The 20136-nt window shown below is 37.7% G+C and overlaps 1 protein-coding gene across 1 annotated transcript in view; it reads left to right on the top strand.

Annotated features, from left to right (window-relative positions):
• The window catches only part of COL25A1 (collagen type XXV alpha 1 chain), a 411800-nt gene that overhangs the window by 280048 nt on the left and 111616 nt on the right, over positions 1 to 20136 (top strand). Inside the window, exons 12-17 of the mRNA XM_075860518.1 lie at positions 2379 to 2423; positions 8470 to 8514; positions 9427 to 9453; positions 10754 to 10798; positions 18622 to 18654; positions 18834 to 18869. Coding sequence (XP_075716633.1) covers positions 2379 to 2423; positions 8470 to 8514; positions 9427 to 9453; positions 10754 to 10798; positions 18622 to 18654; positions 18834 to 18869 — 231 coding nt within the window. The remainder of the gene's footprint in view (positions 1 to 2378; positions 2424 to 8469; positions 8515 to 9426; positions 9454 to 10753; positions 10799 to 18621; positions 18655 to 18833; positions 18870 to 20136) is intronic.

The following is a 20136-nucleotide window of genomic DNA, read 5'->3' as shown; positions in this document are numbered from 1 at the left end:
GATTTAACAGTGAAGAACATTAGCATTCTTCTGTATAAAGATCCATGTGTACATGAACCCAGAGGATGTTGGGAAAGTAAACCTGACAATCTATCCCTGAGCACTTCACTTGTGTTTTCATCATTCATGCTACAGTTGCAGAGAGACCTAAGTAAAGAGGTGAGAGGAACTTTAACTCCTGTCACCATGGCAGTAATTTATTGGCCAGTTACAATGTGCTACTGTAGTAGAGCCCTGCCAGACAGGATCTTCATGCCAAGTCTCTGGTCAGTAAAATCACATTATGCATAGATCTGTTAATGGAAGGAACATAGGGAGACGATTCCCAGCATGAATGTATTTTTTTGTTGCATACATGTGTGTTAGTAATTGGCTACATTATGTCAGCGCAGAGTTACTTTCAGCCATCAGAATGAGAGTGCAGCTACTTTCAGACATATAATAAATACATTGCAACCGTCATTTCTGGAGGTAGACTCAGCGCTTGGTATTAGGATAAACTGCATGGTAATATCACTATTTTACAAAGGTATGTCTGCTAGCCTTTCATTTAGGATTTATTATATATGACTATTTAAAATCAACTAGTAATAGTATTTGTATGTACGGCACATGCTAGGGTGTAGCTAAGGTTCACACCATGTTATTGGGACCTATATCAGACATATACCTTTTTTTCTTAGAAAACATAAAATATGGCAATAAAAGGGATAAAATTGTATCCCAGCTGTATGCTAATCCAGTGCTAATGTTAAAAAAAAAAAAAAAATACAGTTGCAAACAGTTAGCATCCCTTTAATGGATCTGGGTTTTTTTTTGTTTTTTTTTGTTTTTTTTTAATGAGACATTTTATGTTTTTGTTTTTTTTTTCATACGGATTCAAACATACAAACATACCCAAACATGTACTCGTACTCGTTGGATACCTCTGCCATACTTTAACGTATACATTATTAGTGGTTGTTTTAAAAAGTGTAGCAGTCTACGCTTTCCAGTATTGTTATAAAAAAATAAGAAAATATCCAGTCTTTAAGAGGACATGTCACCAGGTCACATTAGTTGACCTGGTTTACTGACCTGAATAACACTGTCTCCCTGATTCTAGTGTTGTTTTTTTTTACCTCCTGAGCTTAGCCTGTGCGTGTGTCCCATACTTCCCCTTGGTGGCTATCACGTACCGTTACGTGACATGTTGCCAAGGGGTTAAACCGGTTAGGGATTTCTGTAGATATAATCAGACCTACCAATTTCTGTAGATATAATCAGACCTACCAGAGGTCCATTCTTATATTAATGTCCCATAATTCATAAATTGAGGTATAATATGTTTAGAGATCTGACAATGCTGGCAGCTGCCTTGAAAGTGCGCCATCATCTGACATCTGCGTAGTGGAGTTTAATCATTTTGCAAATCAAAATCTGATTGTCAAACCAAATTTTGGAAGATTGCGCTCATTTCTAAGTCAGAAGAAAATAATTTAATTAAAATATGAAGCATTAATGTATGTCAAATTATTTACATTTGTTTCTAACAAATCAGATTGTAGTATTTCATATTATTTGAACATTTGATGTTCACATGAATTATTTAGTACTTAAAGTGGTTTTCCAGTTCAGTATTAAGAAAAAATCATATTCGTTGTTTATTAAAAAGTTCTGCCGCTTTCTAAGAGACGTTGATTATCTATTCCTCACCGTTTTCAAACTGTCTTGTGACTAAAAAATCATGTCTTATGGACAAAGGTGTAGAACTTATTACAATAGAGAGACACCCACCTGTGTGAGCAGCACATGATCGGGCCAATTTTCAGCCTCTAAATGTAAGCAGCCAGGTTCCATTCACTTGAATGGGACCAGAACTGCAATCCCAGGCACAGGCACTGCAGACGTTTACGGCGCTCTGCCTGGTAAACTATGAAGAGGCCACGGCGTTTGTCCCTGTGGCCCCTGCAGGCAGCTATTCTGTAGGGGTGCTAGGAGTCAGACCCCCCACCAATCTGATATTGATTACCTACTCTAAGGATAGAAAAGTCCCAGAGTGCCCCTTTAACTCAATTGTTCATTTCTGCAATAATATCTCCTGTACTAATCATTTCATTGTAGCTACAAATTACATCTTTCTCATCTATTATTACAATCCTGTATTGTTCAAAATCAAGTTTTAATTTGCATATTTTGCATAAATATGAATTCATTTGATCTAGGGTCGTCTTGTGGTAATTACTATGTAGACAAATCATTCAGCATGCCTATTATGTGCTGGAAATGTTTTCATAAACTAAATATTGTTAAATTAACATGTTTTATGGACAGATATTTGCTAGTTTGTGATGGTTTGTAAACATTTGATAAATTTATCAACATTGATTTACTTATAGGGTTCCACTGGAGAGCCTGGCGCTCTAGGACTTGACGGGGAGAAGGTAAAAAAATAAATGACCTAGAACATCATGTCACACTTTATTGTAATTGCCTGTTGTTTACACACTATAGCAATATTCTATTAGTTGGATTGATTGATTTATTGACTGTTTATGATGGAGACTCAGTTGGCATATCAGGGATAGGGAATTGTGGCCGCAGTCTTGGGCACACTTTCATAAGAATTAGTGTCTCTGGTTACCCCATTTTTGAGATGTGAGGGGGTGATGAGCCTGACATGGTGCCCCTCTATTTGGTCCTTGATCAGGTAGTATGTGCTCAAGTCATGTTTCCCCATCTTGTCTTGTGCTTTGTATAACATATTTCCTTATTCAACGCTCTAACAAAACAATTTTTTTTTAACTGTACTTTATGTCTGTAAATATTACTATTATAAAACTTTAGGTATGACGTGCACATGCATATGTTTTTCATTATATTAAAGGAAATCTGGTGACAGAATAAACATATGTGGCCCTTTTAGATAACTGTCAGCTCAAGGTTCTCTTAAATCCAACACCCCCCTAAAGGGTTCTATTGCGTGCCAAAATCACTTTGAAACCTGAGCCAAGAAGCAAACCTCTCCCCTTGCTGACAAGGAAAGGAACAGTGAGCTGATTTGCTCTTTAAAGCTGTAGACTGAGCCAAGCTCTGTGGCTACTGTTTAACCACAGAGGAATAGAGACAAAATGGAGTAAAGGCGAGCAGCCCTAGAAATCACGAGCTGTCTCATGAATGTAACTAGACTATCTGTTCATTTACTAAATAGGTAAAAGTTAATATACAGACTGGTTAATCACTAGACAAACAGGAATATCATTGTAGCATTGACACACACATATATATATATGTGTGTGTGTGTGTGTGTGTGTGTGTGTGTGTGTGTGTGTATATATATATATATATATATATATATATAGGTTATGTATCATCATCCATTCTAATCAATAAACGGTGCTTTTGTGGTTAAATGTGATCTTCAGACATGTCCTTGCACCCTGATTTTTTAAATGGAAGGGACCAAAATAATATCATAAAAGGACCCTAAAGGACCATATATCTCTATATCACTGCGTTATTCGATAGAGCAGTCCCTTCCTTATTATCTCCTCATAATGGGTGCTGGGTGACAACAAGATTTCGTTACCATTGCTCTGCCCAAAGCTTTTCACAGACCCTGATAGGTTACATCTCCCACTTCCAACCGCTCTCCTTCTTTGTCTAAACAAGCGTCACAGTAGTTCTTGCATCAAAATCATGTACCAGGGTGGTTGCTGCAGTTCCCTTCTTATATTATTTTTTTTTCTTTATAAAACCCATGTTTATATTCATTAAGCAATGCAACATCTGTAACTACAATATACAGACCCTTATGAAATAGGTCTTTAAGCATGGCATCATTCACTCTTATCCATACCATTACACTACGTATATGAACAACTTCAGTCAACATTATGCAAATATTTCGGCTTATGGTTTTCCTTTTATTTTCTAAATTGCAATAACCAAACTGAATTGAATAATTGATGGGAAATGTTTTTTTAAAAAAAATATTATTTAACTTATCTACGGTTAATTTATTAGGAAAGTGCTTAAATACAGAAAGAGGGGTCATACACGTGTTCACATAATAAAAACAAAGCTTCTATAATCTTCCATGCTGTTCTTGTAATGTGAAGATTATTGTTTTTTCTTAATGTCACTACAGTGTTGAATACAAAAAAAAACAATGTTTTACAAATGCTTAATAGTTACTCGAACCATTTCTCTTTATACCTTGACTTTTTTTTATATAATGTGCCTCTTGTGACACCAAATACATACCAATCACCCCCTAATATGTGTGTATTCTTTTGTGCTATAAATGTTTGCTGAGTAAAGTTGGACATACAGTTTATTGTTCAATTTAGCAATCAAAATAATCAGATCAAGAAGTGTTTTTGTTGCTCACTAGCTCTCGAAAACCCTTGACAGCTTGAATGCATTGGACAATCTTATTGCTATTGATGGATCCTGTTTTTAGTGATAGAAATGGAAGAATTTGACCCCCTGCATTGCTGGCATAGTAGATCCTAAAAACTTGTCTGATATTTTACTAGCAATATGTGAGTGACATAACTCTACATGTATGGCATGAGGCTCTGTTCACATTAGTGTTAATTGGGTCCATTGGGCTTTTCCGTCTGGCTTTACTGTATCTTTTATGGCAAGAATAGCTCAGTCTGTAGGCCTATTCCAGTCTTAAAAAATAAATGGAACCCTGACGGACCCCTTTGAAGTCAACAGGGTCTGTCAAGATTTGCCGGTATCCGTTCAGTAACAGGTCCAACGTAGCTGTCATGACTTCATTTTAAACAGAGCCATGAGGCGAGTATGAAAAGAGCCTAACCCTTGAAAAAAATTATCGGCCCTTATGAGAGATATTCTATTAATGGGGGCATGGCAAGATGTCTGCTTAAATTTACTTAAAGGGTTTGTCTCAACAGAGACAACACCTTTCAGATAGGAGCTGCTGCAGCAATCAGATGATCGCAGCAGTACTGGTTCCTGTTACCCCAGGGAGATAGATGATTTTGCCGGGGAAAGCTGCAGTATGAAATGTAGTATTACATGGCAGCCAATGTAATGGCCATCCATGCAATAAGTGGATCACTGTAGTCTGACAAAGTAGGAAATATTCTTAAAGAGGCTCTGTCACAAGATTATAAGTGCCCTGCTACATAATCTGATCGGCGCTGTAATGTAGATAACAACAGTGTTTTTTATTTTGAAAAACTGTAATTTTTGACCAAGTTATGAAGAATTTTAGATTTATTCTAATTAGTTTCTAAATAGACAACTGGGCGTTTTTTAACTTTTGACCAAGTGGGCGTTGTGAAAAGAAGTGTATGACGCTGGCCAATCAGTGTCATACACTTCTCATCGTTCCAGCCCAGCTTTCACTGCACAGCGTGATCTCGTGAGATCACGCTGTATTGTCACATACTCCCACAGTAACTTTACCGAAGTGCCTTGAGAGTGAATAGACATCACTTCCAGCCAGGATGCGATGTCTATTCACACTCCCGACACTACGGTAACGTTTCTGTGGGACCTACTCACAGCACAGTGTGATCTCGCTGTGAATGACAGCGATGGGCTGGAACGATGAGAAGTGTATGACGCTGATTAGTCAGTGTCATACACTTCTCTTCACAACACCCAGTTAGTAAAAGTTAAAAAACGCCCAGTTGTCTATTTAGAAACTAATTAGCATAAATCTAAAATTGCTCATAACTTGGTCAAAAATTATCGCTTTTCAAAATAAAACCCACTGTTGTTATCTACATTACAGCGTCGATAGGATTATGTGGGAGATAGGGCACTTATAATCTGGTGACAGAGCCTCTTTAAAGAGCAACTTTTCATTCTGACTCATGTAGGAGAGTCCCAAATGGGAGACCCCCTCTATTATGTCCATATGTCCTAATAGGGCATAAGGACAGGGATTGTCTCGATGAGACTATAAATTTATGTAGAAAAACTGTAAGTTACATTACTGTATTAAACTTATGAAAGGCTTCAAAGAAAGTAAAAAATGACATGTTACCCATTTTAATTTATATAAGTTTATGTGCGCATATCTAATTTGACAACCCCACGCATACATTCAGATAAAACTCCAATCTTGTCTGTTTGGTTTCTTAGTTGATGTATTTTTGATATGTTTGTAACACACGGAAGAAGGGCCTAACATCTAAGCTTTGTTCCAACAATCTTGAGGTATTGCGTCCTTGTTTTCCCCACGTGAATAATATTTAATTGCTGTATCATGTTACAATGAGGAAAGCGTTCATTGAAAGGTAGGGAAGAAACCGTCAATGAAGGAAATGCTCAGACACAATTGTTAGCCACCTGGGATATGTTGCTGAGAATTCTTGTCTAATTTCTCTTGGCTTGTAGGCCTTTTCCCAAAAAAAATAAAAGATCTTTAGCTAAGGGTGAAGAGCGAACTGAAGGCAGGAAGAAATTAAAACCATAGCTCTTGTCTCACAGCATTACATGTCCTGTAGTCTCAGGGTTTCTGCATAAACACTTCAGCAACAGCCTGTTCCGGCTCTGCTATTTCATCTTCTTGATAATTAATCATTAGCTGTGTCTGAACAATATGACAAACTTTCATCAGCAAGGAGCTGCAGAAAGACCCGAGCTGAGATATCAATTACGGAACTTTATTAAGTGCGTATTTTTTCTATCGTTGACTTGCTGCAAGCCATCAGAATACCACCTCATCTTCATCAGGTCCATGACAAATGGAAAATCAGAAGTTCAGCAAGTATGTTAGTGCCACCTCGCCTAATAAACTCCGTACATAACTCTACCCTATTTGCTTACATCTAGTAGACTACGGTAACTTTGTCTATCACCCTATAGCTATGATACCCCTGAAGTCTCACTAGTACAGTGATATCGTATTAGGTTTCCAGACAAAATAACCACTCCATTCTGATTACAGCACTGATTGTAAGATGCTGTCAGTATCTTCCCGTATAGTGTAACATATAGGCACATGTATATAAATCATGATGACAGTTTACACTTTGCTGGCGACCTAGCTAGCCTCTCATGTTCTAGTTCTCGTACACGTTCTTAGGAGGATAAGGTTGAATTATAAAAAAATATATATATTTTATATTTAGTTTGGTATAATATCACTAAGACTAATCCTAAATTTGATTCTACCAACATCACCTTGATCTACTGTAAATGTTTGAATTATACTTGTAGGACGGAGACACAAGCGGAACTGTTCAAGGTGATCGATCTGCATGTACTTGAGAGACAACATAGTAAAAACCCAACAGTGGTGCAGCCAATTTTTTTACTACATATTTATATGTTGGGGTTGTGTTTACAGTGATCCCTCACGTTACAATATTAATGCGTTTTGGGACGACCAATGTAACTTGAAGATATTGTATCTTGACACCATAACTCCATGTAAAACTGAGGGTATGTTCACACGAGGTCATTACGTTTGTAATTGACGGACGTATTTCGGCCGCAAGTACCGGACCGAACACAGTGCAGGGAGCCGGGCTCCTAGCATCATAGTTATGTACGACGCTAGGAGTCCCTGCCTCGCTGCAGGACAACTGTTGCGTACTGTAATCATGTTTTCAGTACGGGACAGTTGTCCGGCAGCGAGGCAGGGACTCCTAGCGTCGTACATAACTATGATGCTAGGAGCCCGGCTCCCTGCACTGTGTTCGGTCCGGTACTTGCGGCCGAAATACGTCCGTCAATTACGGACGTAATGACCTCGTGTGAACATACCCTAATAGTTGTTTCCATAGCCCTAAAAAAGGCAAACCAAAATAAGAAAAAATGGAGATTAAAGACATATATGCAGATGACTTATACTGATCAAGTCCTTCAATAGTCAGAAAAGGTCATAAAGAGCTGCTGGAAGATGGGAAATCACTTTTTATGTTGAGAACAGGAGCTTCTTCAGGGTCGACTGTACAGTAAAAATAAAATGAAGCCACCCTCACCTGGTATCCAAAGGGGCAGCTCAACCAGGCACACTTACAGAACAGTACATATCGCATTGTACTTCAGAGAACCACTACTAGACAGCCAAACAGTGCATGGGCATAAGTAATACAGTGCCCACTGATTGGCTTTACTTGCCCCCAATATGATCCTCTGATTCACAGGCATTTTAGCAGATTTTCAAGCCAATTGCATTCACCACAGATTGGCACTGTCTGTAGCAATGTATGTCGAATATGGCTTCAGGCTTTAACTTACCATTGTAAGTCAAAAATATTGTAAACGTATGCCATTGTAACTTTTGTAACACTGTATATAGGTACAATGTGCTACAGTAAATTGTAAATTATACCAACGATTAATTCTAGACAGAGATCATCTTTTTATTTGTATTGATATCTGTGAACAGGAACTAAGTTGACCTGATACTAACTCCCCAAAATTGTTGGCATTTGTGGCTTGGGGCTTACATTTAAAAAATGTGACTGCTGCTTTTATTTTGCTTTTCTCCAGGGGGATCAAGGTGCACCTGGTTTAGATGGCATTCAAGGGATGAAGGTGAGCAAATAAGACACTGCCTCCAGCTGAAGAACACAATATTATAATTACGGTAGCGCTATTGTGTTGTCACTTTTAATCTGCTGTAGAGGTAATTTATTCCTACAACTTATTTGAACTTTCTACCAATATGCCAGAAATCAATGCCAATACACGTTCTTTCTTATCACAAATGTTCAGTGTAGAAATACTATACATATCCTGATCTTTCACCTTCTCATGTGCAGATATGGCCAGGACAACGGCTGTTTTTGATGTGTGTGTATATATATATATTTTCACCTTTACTGCTTAAAAGGTGCATTTACATTGGAAGATTGTTCTGCTACGGAGCGAAGACTTGGATTGATTTGCCATTTTTTGTTTATTGGGCACTTACACGTGAAGATCATTCAGAGACATGTAAAATATATAAGCATGTTGCAGTCATACATTGATAGTCTATTTACCATTTATACCGCAAGCTTTTCTTCTACTTTACACAATTTCCATATCACACAATCACAACCGTTGTGTTGTTAACAAACGATAGGCAACCAATATATGACATGAACTAATAACAAGTCATAGCAACCATAGATTCCAGTAGGATCAAAACCGTTCACAATTAATTTACAGATTATAGTTCATTGGTACCAGGTGATAAACTATCCCGGGTCTAAAAAAAAAAACACATGTTTAAAAATACCTGTCAGAAAGCCTTCATAGAAACCCCAGGGAAGTCCTCTTTATGCAATACAAGTTAGTGCAATTTCTTTTTACTGACTTTTCCCTCGAAATGTTTAAGGCAGAACAACTGCCTCGGAATATTTCCTAATTGTGTTCACGTATAACAATTTCGTTCCAGTTTTTAACCATTAAACATTGCTGCAATTTTGTGTAATGATGGTAGCATATGTTTTGTTTATATAGGGTGATCACGGAGAGCATGGGGAGAAGGTAAGTAGTGACCTGTTCAGATGAGGCCTGAGAGCTTTACAGATCTGCTCACAGATGGGTAATTCTGGCTATTTAATACCCTGGTGTTTTGAAACCCCCATCTGTCAGAAGAATAGGCATCTCATAACCCTATTTTGAAGACCAATGTGGCCAGCAGTGACCACAAACCGTAGCAGAAGATGAGCAGAGCTCACGGCTCCCTTCATTTAAGTCTGTGGGACTGGCGGAAACAGTTGAGCATGATTACCGGCCACCTGGGATTACACAATAGGGGTAGCAGAACATTCCCCACCTATCAGACATTTATAGCATAATCTTTTGATATTCTATAAATGTCTGTCGTCAGAATACCCCTATAAAATCTGCCTACCATCCTGGTCCTGCCTAAGGACAAACAGTATATTGCACTGAGGTTGATTATGCTAAAATTGTATTCCAGTGACGATAGATAGATAAGATAGAAAAGATAGATTAGATAGATGATAGATAGATAGATAGATAGATAGATAGATAGATAGATAGATAGATAGATAGATAGATAGATAGATAGATAGATAGATAGATAGATAGATAGATAGATAGATAGATAGATAGATAGATAGATAGATAGATAGATAGATAGATAGATAGATAGATAGATAGATAGATAGATAGATAGATAGATATTAGACATTTAGATGGATGTTTGTTTGAAAAAGAAGGCGACATCAAAATCTCATAACTTTCATGCCAATGTCCTGAGATCATACACACATTGGTTGAGGCTTTGGTTTGCTTCTATGACCTTATTAGATGGACTACCATAAACCACAGGCTGTGAACACTAAAATCATTCTTCTTCATTAATTCTGTAATTCCCAAGTAGCATTGAACAACAGACATTGACAAGATTCATTTATAATAAAGAATATAGCATTTTGGTAAAGAAGAACTATTTCAGCAGATGATACACACAAATACGCTGACATTGATCACAATATTTATGTATTCTGTTGATGGATTAGACTGCCATCAAATTTCAAAGTTTTAGATGTCCTCAGTACATTAGCAATATTCTCCTTTCAACGTTATCTGGGAAACTATTTCAGGAAGGTCACACTGATAAATGATTCATAATTCAGAACACTGTATGTTAAATTACATCAACAAATTGATGACAAATATAGCGTCTCCAAACTCCAGAACTTATATGTACCAGGAAGCAAAGCACAAACACTTCTTATAAAAAGATAATAGTAAATATTAGGCCAAGTTTAGAGTGAGTTAGACGGTTATTAAACAAGGTTCTTTTTTCCTGCAGGGCGACATGGGGGAAGGTGGTCCTAAAGGTGAATCAGGAGAAAAGGTAAAGCTCCTGCTTTCTTTGAATAAAGTTGTAATGATCACATCAGAATTTATTTTTAACAAATAGTTTTTCTTTGTAAAAGGAGTAAAACATTAAAAAAAATCTATATAAATCTGGTATCGCCGTAATAGTATTGACCAGCAAAATTAAGTAAATTTGTCATTTTTACTGCACGGAGAAAGCAGTAAAAATGAAACCCCCAAAAAATGGAGGAATCGCAGTTTTTTTCCAATTCCACCCCACATAGAATTTATTTTTCAGTTTCCCAGTACATTATATGGTACTTCAAATGGTGCCAATAGGAACCACAACTCCTCCCGCAAAAAACAAACCTTCACACCACTCCAATGACAGAAAAATTTTAATGTATGGCTCATAGAGGAGTGTAAAACCAAAATGAAAAACCAAAATAGCTTGGCCTGTAAGTGGTTAAAAGTAGTTTGATGATGTGAAACATTCAAGTGTGACAAATATGCAAAAATAGAAGAAATTGGGAAGTGGCAAATACTTTTTCACAACACTGGTCACATTAAAGTGTTAAGCGTATGACTAATATTGGTTGTTAAAATACAACATATTTGGTCATATATTTGAAAACATTAGGCACCTAAAGTCAGGTTGCATAAACAATTTTCACCACAGGCAATGTGACAGACTGGAGGACCACCAAATATCCTTTCAATTTTCCAAAAATATTCTTTAATGTATTGAAGTGGAGCAGAATGGAGCCTCCGACACCTGTGTGAACAGAGCCTAACATTGATTATCTCGTGATAATTGCACCTGTCAAGGGGTGAGATATATTAGGCAGAAAGTGAACAGTCAGTTCTTCAAGTTAAAGTGTTAGAAACAGGAAAAATGGATCATGTTTTCTTTTACATCATGTGGAAGGGCGAATGTGTGTGCGGCGCTTACCTGGGAAAGAGATGGCACAAGGATGCACTATGTGAAGAAGACGAGCCGGTGGAGGAACTGTGATGCTCTGGGCCATGTTCTGCTGGGAAATGTTGGGAGCAGGGTATTCATATGGATGTTACTTTGACACGCACCACCTACCTAAACATTGTTGCAGACCAACTATACCCCCTCATGGGAACAGTATTTCTTAATGTGCGATCTGTTACACTGCAAATATTGTTCAGGAATGGTTTGCGGAACATGACAAAAAGTTCAAGGTGTTGGCTTGGCCTCCAAATTCCCTAGATCTTAATCCGTGTGAGCATCTGTGGGATGTGCTGGAAAAACAAGTTTGATCCATGGAGGCCCCATCTTTACAACTTACAGGACATAAAGGATCTGCTTCTAAAGTCTTGGCACCAGATACCACAGGACACCTTCAGATGTCTTGTGAAGTCCATGCCTCGATGGCAGCATGAGGGGGACCTACACAATTTTAGGCAGGTGGCTTTAAAGGGGTTGTCCACTTTCTGAAAACTGATGACCTATCCACCGGATAAGTCATCAGTATATGATCGGTGCGTGTCCGACATCCGGACCCCGCACCGATCTGCAACTCCGGCTGCCTCCGTGTGCCGGATGTTTGGAACGGGATGCAGTAGTTGGAGCCAGAAGCAGATAGCTCTGACCACTGCATAGCGTCCATTCAGCGGAGCTGCAGCTCTGCTCCTATTCACTTGAATAGGAGCAGAGCTGCAAAACTGCCAGACGGCCGTTATTCTTTGACAGGAGTCATCTGCTTCCAGCAACCCAGAAGCAGCCGGAGTGCCGGATTGGTGCTGGGTCCGGGTGTCGGACACGCATCGATCATATATTGATGACCTATCTGGTGGATAGGTCATCAGTTTTCAGAAAGTGGACAACCCCTTTAATGTAATGGCTAATTAGCTGTGATTGACATCCACACTCCAACAGCAACCGCAGGGATTCGAGAAAATTCAGATCCTGGCTGTTTAAAAGGAACCTGTCACCAGCATTTCACCTATTAAACCAGCAATACCTGGAGGTAGTGGGTGAAAAATCATTTCTATATAACCTATAATTGTCTTCTTAGTCGGCTCTGTAGATTTAGTATTCAGTTTTTTAGTGTTCCTGCACCGTATGCTAATGAGAATAAAAGAGTCATATCTTCATTTGAAAAGAGTCAAATCTTCTTTACCCAAGTATTTCCGACTTCACTCCGCCTCCTTACTTTTGATTGACCGCTCCACGCCTCCCCCCAGCACACAAAATCCTGCGCTTGTGCATTAATGTCCTATTCTGGTGTGTGCGAACAAAGGGACACCGGATTATTACGATAAAAGGCGCAAAATGTTTGTAGACCGTTATTTACAATCGGAGGAGGAGTTTAGGAGAGGGGATAACGGCAATTAACTTTTTATAGCAGCGGCCAGTGAGGGATAAGTAAAGTTCAATAGTTGAAATGCTGGTGACAGGTTCCCTTTAAAGCGTTTCTGTCAGCTTAAGGGCAACATATTATTAAGTAAAATGGCATAACAATTTTTTTGCCATTCGCCTAAAAGGAGTACTGAAAGAATACATGGAACTACATAGTTATGAGTCTGGTGTATTCATGATAGGAGCGCTCCCCCACCTCTCCCCGCCTCCCCCTTCAGGCCTGTAATTGAGAAGCTGCTGTCTATACTTGTAAACACAGCAGCCAGTCACAGGACAGAGGGGCGGAAATAGGCGGGGGAGTGCACCCCCCTTGAATACACTTGACACATGATTCTTATAATATTCTTTCTATTTTTATTTTTTTTGCCATATTGGCTAATAGGAGTATTGACCTGTAGCTGTAATATACTGCTCTAACATAGGGCAGCATATTAAGCTGACAGATCCGCTTTAAATTTCCCATGCACAACACTGATTGTTTGTCACCCCCGGCATTTTGTTTGATTGAATACTCACATCTCTGGGCCAAATAGAGCCCCCCCCAGTGACTGTTTGAGCATACAGACATTAATGTACTACCTTATAGACCATGGCAGTACTTTACTGATTTTAGAAAAAAACAATTGTTAAAAACTAAACGAAATCCTAATGGGATTTAATTAAAAAAAAAAAAAGAAATAAAAAAAAAAAACCAAGCATAAAAAATTCTGCTGCAAGACAAAAAATAAATAATTGAAATTTAATAAAACAAAAAACTTTAAAAAACAAATAAATATTAAATATCACCATACTCGTAATGAACTCAACAATACTGTTGTCATGTTAACATGAAGGGTAACTGTAAAAAAAATTTTTTAAAAACATTGGCGAAATAGCTTTTTTTATTCATTCTGCCCGTATAAAATATGCATATAAAGTAAACTCTACCATATATGTACCTGAACATAATACAAAAAATTTGGTCTCTCAAATAAATGGACTTAAATAGCTACAAAGCCTTAAAAATAAAAGTTATGCCCGACAGAAAGATGGGAGGCAAAAAAAAAAAAAAAAAATTCTCCTTGAGGCCAAAATCGGTACTTAAAGGGTTAAATAACAGAATAGTATTTCTGAAAGCTATCTTATAAAAAAATCTGTCTCAGTTACCCATAGCAACCAATTCTTCCCAGCAATTTAAAATGAAATGAAATCTGGACTGTGATTGGTTGCTATGGGCAACAAGGCCAGTTTTTCTGTTAGATTGTTTGGATAAATGAGTCCCATAATGTTAGGCATTTTCAAACTTTTTGTACAACAATCTGTGAGTTAAAGCATGTAGTTCTATGAATTGCTATGTGGTGAGGTGACATTTTATGGGCTGAAGATTAAATCTAGTTGCAACATTATTTGTGGCTGAGCTTTTGTTACTCCTAGACGATTCAACGTCACAATAATAGCACTTCCAGTTGATTGAGTAATGCAACAAAGAAAAAAGGACTATTTTGATGGGTACCTTTTATTGCTGTTAAAAAGAAAATAAGCAATTACAAGCAATTGTAAAGCAATGTTCACATAAAATATGGCCCTATTTCTAAGTTTTTAATATTCGTTCAAATATGATGCTTTTCAATAGTATCTCATTTGTCGATTATGTTTTATTGTGCACTGGTCACATTTAAACATTGTTGATAATATTCAGCTCTTGACAAAATTGCAGAAAATTTATATTATATTACTTATTCCATATAATTATCACTGCTGGAGAAAATCATAGTTATACTTGTAGATAATATTTAATTAAATGTTCAATTAAGTCGAGCAGCGAACTTTGATTTACGAAAAAAAACCAGCATTATTTAAGATTTCAATTTTGTAACTCACAAAAACTGAACTGATAAAACAATAAAATACAGCCCCAGCATATGCTACCTTCCCATGTAATAATTATGTCATTTATTGTTTTAAGACTATCGTTAAGACCAATTATTGGTCAGCAGGAAATTACATCTGATTGCCGGGATATCTCCCACTGAGCACACAAATAAAGTCCTGACATGTTATGTTACTTTTCAGGCTTCCTGTATAGTGATTGCATTGGATTAGAGAACCAGAGAGAGAGAGAGAGCGTTATATACACTTACATCCCTGACCCCTTCTTTATGAGAACCCTTTATATATATATTGACACCTGGTACCCCTTACTTCTAATGGCCTGTTTATTTTGCCTACACTTAAAATAGTTTTAGACCCCATGCACACGACCGTGCCCGTAATCACAGCCCACAATTGCGGGCACGGCTGGCCGCTGACGGCCGCCTGCATTTTCGGGCCGTGCACCCATACATAAGTATAGGAGCACGGCCCGTAAAATACATTAAATAGGACATGCCCCATAATTCCCGGCACGGTTCTACGGCACGGACACCCATTCGTAGCGCTACGGAAAGGTGTCCGCAACCAATAGAACCGAATGGGTCCGTAAAAACAGCGGACCGTGGTATGGTCCGGGTTTTGCGGTCGTGTGCATGGGGCCTTATGTATTTTCAAGCTACCAAGCTGGCCACTCCTTAGACATGGGAACATCAAGCCACCTCACCTGAATAAAAACCACTGAAAGTTATTTAACACAACAAGTAGTAAAAGTAGTTAGACGCAGACATTCCTTATTATTTAACCCCTTCCCGCATCATGACGTAACTGTGCAGCATAGCATGGAGAAGGAGAGTATGCAGCAGGGTCACGGGCTGAGCCTTCTCCAGATGCTTTGGGTGTCAGTTGTATATTACAGCTGACGCCTCGCTCCAGCGGCCGGGATCGGAGATAACTTAGATCTCGGGTCGTTCAGACAACTCTGTCATCCCATCTCCCCCACCCAAGACGAGATCATGGGGTGCCGATGTTTGTCATGGCAGCGTGGGGGATTACTAAAGGCAGAAGCAGGAGTCTGTTAAAAATGACATCCAGGGTAGCAGTGATCAAAAATTGTTTTCAAGTCCCCTAGTGAGACTAGAATCTTTTTGAAAAATTAAAGAAAGTTTTTAACACTGTACAAAAAATATTAAATAAAAATAAACCTAATTGGTGAACACCGTAAAAAAAACCGCAAGAATTGCTGTTTTTTAGGTTACCTTGCCTCCCCAAAAAATTTAATAAAAAGTGATCAAAAAGTCATATGGCACCAATAAAATGGTGCCAATAAAAACGATGGAAAAATAAAAAAATTAAGGCTCTCAGAATATCTCGACACAAAACATTTTGATCCACAGAATACATTAATCATGTTGTTTTTACCGCACGGTGTATGCCGTATAAACAAAATCTAATAGACTATCCCATTCCACCACACAAAGAATTTATTTTCATTTTTCCAGTACATTGTATAATATATTAAATGGTGCCATTAGTTCTACAACACAACCCACAAAAATAAACAAGCCCTCATACGGCTATGTTGACAAAAAAAATAGAAAAGTTATGGTTTTTGGAATACAGAGGGGGGGAAAAAATTGGCGTGGACCTCAAGGGGTTAATAACATTTCTATGCTACTGACTATGTTTTATAGTGCGTAACATGATATTTCACATAGGTGGATTTATATTCGTATTTTATGGTCCACACATACACATGTAGCTCGGTTGAGTTTTTAGTTTGGTTCAACTCATGCTGATATCACAATGTGTTTTTCCTAAGACCTTCAGGTTAGGCTGACCATACATACACTTAAGATGACTGTTGGCCGGACACTCGTTTTGCTGACAGCTATTTCTCCAAACTCCACCATAAACATGTATTCTCAGTCGTGCGTAAATGTTTATTTCCATTTGTAGGGGGGGAATATGTCTTTCAGGAGACTGACTTTTATCTAATGTGTATGACTGGCTTAAACCCACTAAGATGTACAAAGGGAACATTTAAATGACCTCCGATACATCTGCTGTATAACTAACGTAACTATAGCCCTATTTTAGGGTTAAAAACGCTAGATCCCTGGCTTCACAGCTAATCAATTTCAATTTGAGAGTATGAAAGTTTTTTTAATATAATGTATACATTGGTATTTGATTTCAAGTTACCAGAACTAGGGTTATTTATTATTACATTATTTTAGATTTCCCATTACAGGGTCAAACTGGCCCACCATAAGATCTACATTGGAGTGGTGCGGAGTAGATCACTTGCAGCTGCGGTCTATTTGGGGTTAATTTACTAATAACCTATGAGTCGTCATTCAGGATATGAGCTAATATAATATGACACTTGATTAGGATTGATCAAAGGATAAATGAGAATGGGAGAAGTAAAAGTGTATGGCCAAACGTTGCTGCCGCTACATTTGTCTAACCCTGAAGGTTCATCTGGCCAGATGTTTTACCGTTCGGATTGAAAACCTGAAGGTTTTTAGGTCATTTTCTTTTTGAACTACAGCATGCCCTTATGGTTGCAGTTTTTCCACCATTTTTCTTATTGACTTTAATAGACACGTTAGTTCTTCATATGGATGAGTTGAACATGAGGTACTGTATTATTATGTCGTTTTCCATAGAGGCAGGTCTAGGAACCGTACATTTTATAAAACTGTGTCCACGATAGCAGCAAAACCACGGTATAAAACACATGTAATTACAAGATATTTTGCGATGAACAACTTCTTCTATGAAAATTGCAGTATAATTAAGCCTAAATTATTTTCATGAGCACATTGCCATTAAAAATCAAGTATTACAAAATAATTTAAAAAATTCATATGTATAATGAAATCCTGCTGTAATATGTAATGGAATATCTACCGCTACTTTCGAATCTCAGTAAACAGTACTTTGAATTGACTGACTATAAAAAAAAATTTGACTGTTTTTGCTTAAAAATGGTAAAACACGACTTCCAGAGAGCACATCCATATCCAGGCGTCAATTTTTTCATACATTTCCAGGAGGAATAACCGGAGCAACACAGAGTTCTAAGAAAAGATGCTCCAGATTTTTATATTGATGGAAAATCCAAGTATTTATTAAAACATATCAGGAGAGCTGACAGACCATCGTTAAAACCAAGCAGTGATATAGGCAATTATGTAAAGACATTGATCTGAACCTGCGTTCTAGACAAATGATCAAAGCCCAAAAGTGTTTACAAGCCTCTTCTAACATCCTCAGTTGTAAATATAGATAGAATATGACATCATGTGTGATAGGCCGCATTCACACAGCCGGAATATGGCTCCATGCTTATCTTTTCATGTGTAATTGGGGAAGCCTTCTGTTGGGAGAGGTTTTCCTGTTTACACGTGATGGGATTTCATGACAACAATCGAATGTCAGGGTAAAGAAGTGTCAGATTTGTTGAATTGCAGCATAACCGATTCTCGGTTTCCCTGAAAATAAGCGCCGCTCATCGCTTTAAATAAAAAATATTTTGAAGATACTGTTCCTTTAAAATAACATTTAATTCCTTTAAAATTAAAAATTCTTTTTCTTTTTGTATTTTTTAGGGTGATGCAGGATCATCTGCTGCTGGCATAAAGGTCAGGTCAATCACCGTGCCGACTCACGTATAATGAATGTCACCGTCTTCTACTAAATCCTCACACTCGTTTCTAATCAAATATCTTTTATCATTTTAGATATAGGAATTCATAAATAATGCAACTGCAACTATATAAAGGATCTGATTGATTATTTCTTTATGATATTTCTGTTACAGGGGGAACCTGGAGAATCAGGCCGTCCAGGGCTAAAGGTAAAATTTACCAGGGCTACACATATACTATAAAGCAAATGAACATGCCGTTCTTTAGAGTTTAGTAGTAATAATATTTGCATCAATTTGACAAACAGATGTTTTATGGGGGTAAATATAAAGTTTTAAAGTATTAGACATTGAATTTGGGTGGTATAATGAGACCAATTAACATTAAATATCATGTTTTTTTTATTTTTATATTCAGCCATGTCTGCCTTAATTGTTATGGCTTGCTCCAGTTCTTAATTAATCTAACCTCTGATTGTAGTAGCCGTAAGGTTTCATCATTAACACTGCATGTTTAACTAAGCAACGTATCATGCCTTGTTGATTAACAACAGTATCAGCCAATGTGAACGGCGAAGGTATCATATTTAAAGGGGTTGTCCTGGATTGGAAAAACATGCCTGCTTTCTTCCAAAAACAGCGACACTCCTGTCCACAGGTTGTATGTGGTATTGCAGCCTAGCTCCATTCACTTCATAGACAAGTCATAGACAGGTGTGGCACTGTGTTTTTTTTTTTTAGAAGAAGTAGCCAAGTTTTTTCTAATCTTGGATACCCCTTTAATTTTTCCCAACATGCACCAATACAAGTATCCAATAAAAAATAGTAAGTATTCATATTAAATCTGAACAGATTGTGACATTGAGGCTGTGTGAACTCAATAAACGTGATGCTTCATTGCATCTGAGACAACCATTTTATTGTCTCATGTTGTCCCGCTGCGGCACTGCGGTCAAGTTGCGGCAAACACAGTTGCGCTATGACCGTGCCTCACCACCACATTGATTTGCACACACCATGGGATTTGATGTATTACTCTTGACCACAATGTGCCAGTATGACTGTCGTAGTCTAGCTGTAAAAAGAAAGAATAAAAATGTCCTCAAAGGGTAAATACATTTTCAAAACACTTCTGACATGTCATAGTGACATATCATAAGTTTTGATCGGTCGGGGTCCAAACACTGAGACCCAAACTGATCGCTAAAATGAAGCGGCAGAAGCGCTCGGGTGAGTACTGAGCCGCTTAGTTTCTGATCGGTTTTTCTTGGAAGTCAAATGTTTTTTGAGAGTTTAGTTACCCTTTAAATATTACTATCTCAGTTCACACAGCTGGTATTGATCTCTGTATCTACGGTTTTTACAACAAACTTCTACAAATGATTCGTGCTGTTCTCTAAATGTGTTCCGTGGTAACAAAATCATAAAATTGTACTTAGGTGACAAGAAACATGTCATATCTAAGACTTGTAATTGA

This window comes from Rhinoderma darwinii, chromosome 1 (genome assembly GCF_050947455.1).
Source record: "Rhinoderma darwinii isolate aRhiDar2 chromosome 1, aRhiDar2.hap1, whole genome shotgun sequence".
Taxonomy (NCBI): domain Eukaryota; kingdom Metazoa; phylum Chordata; class Amphibia; order Anura; family Rhinodermatidae; genus Rhinoderma; species Rhinoderma darwinii.
This window is presented reverse-complemented; position numbering and strand designations above follow the sequence as displayed.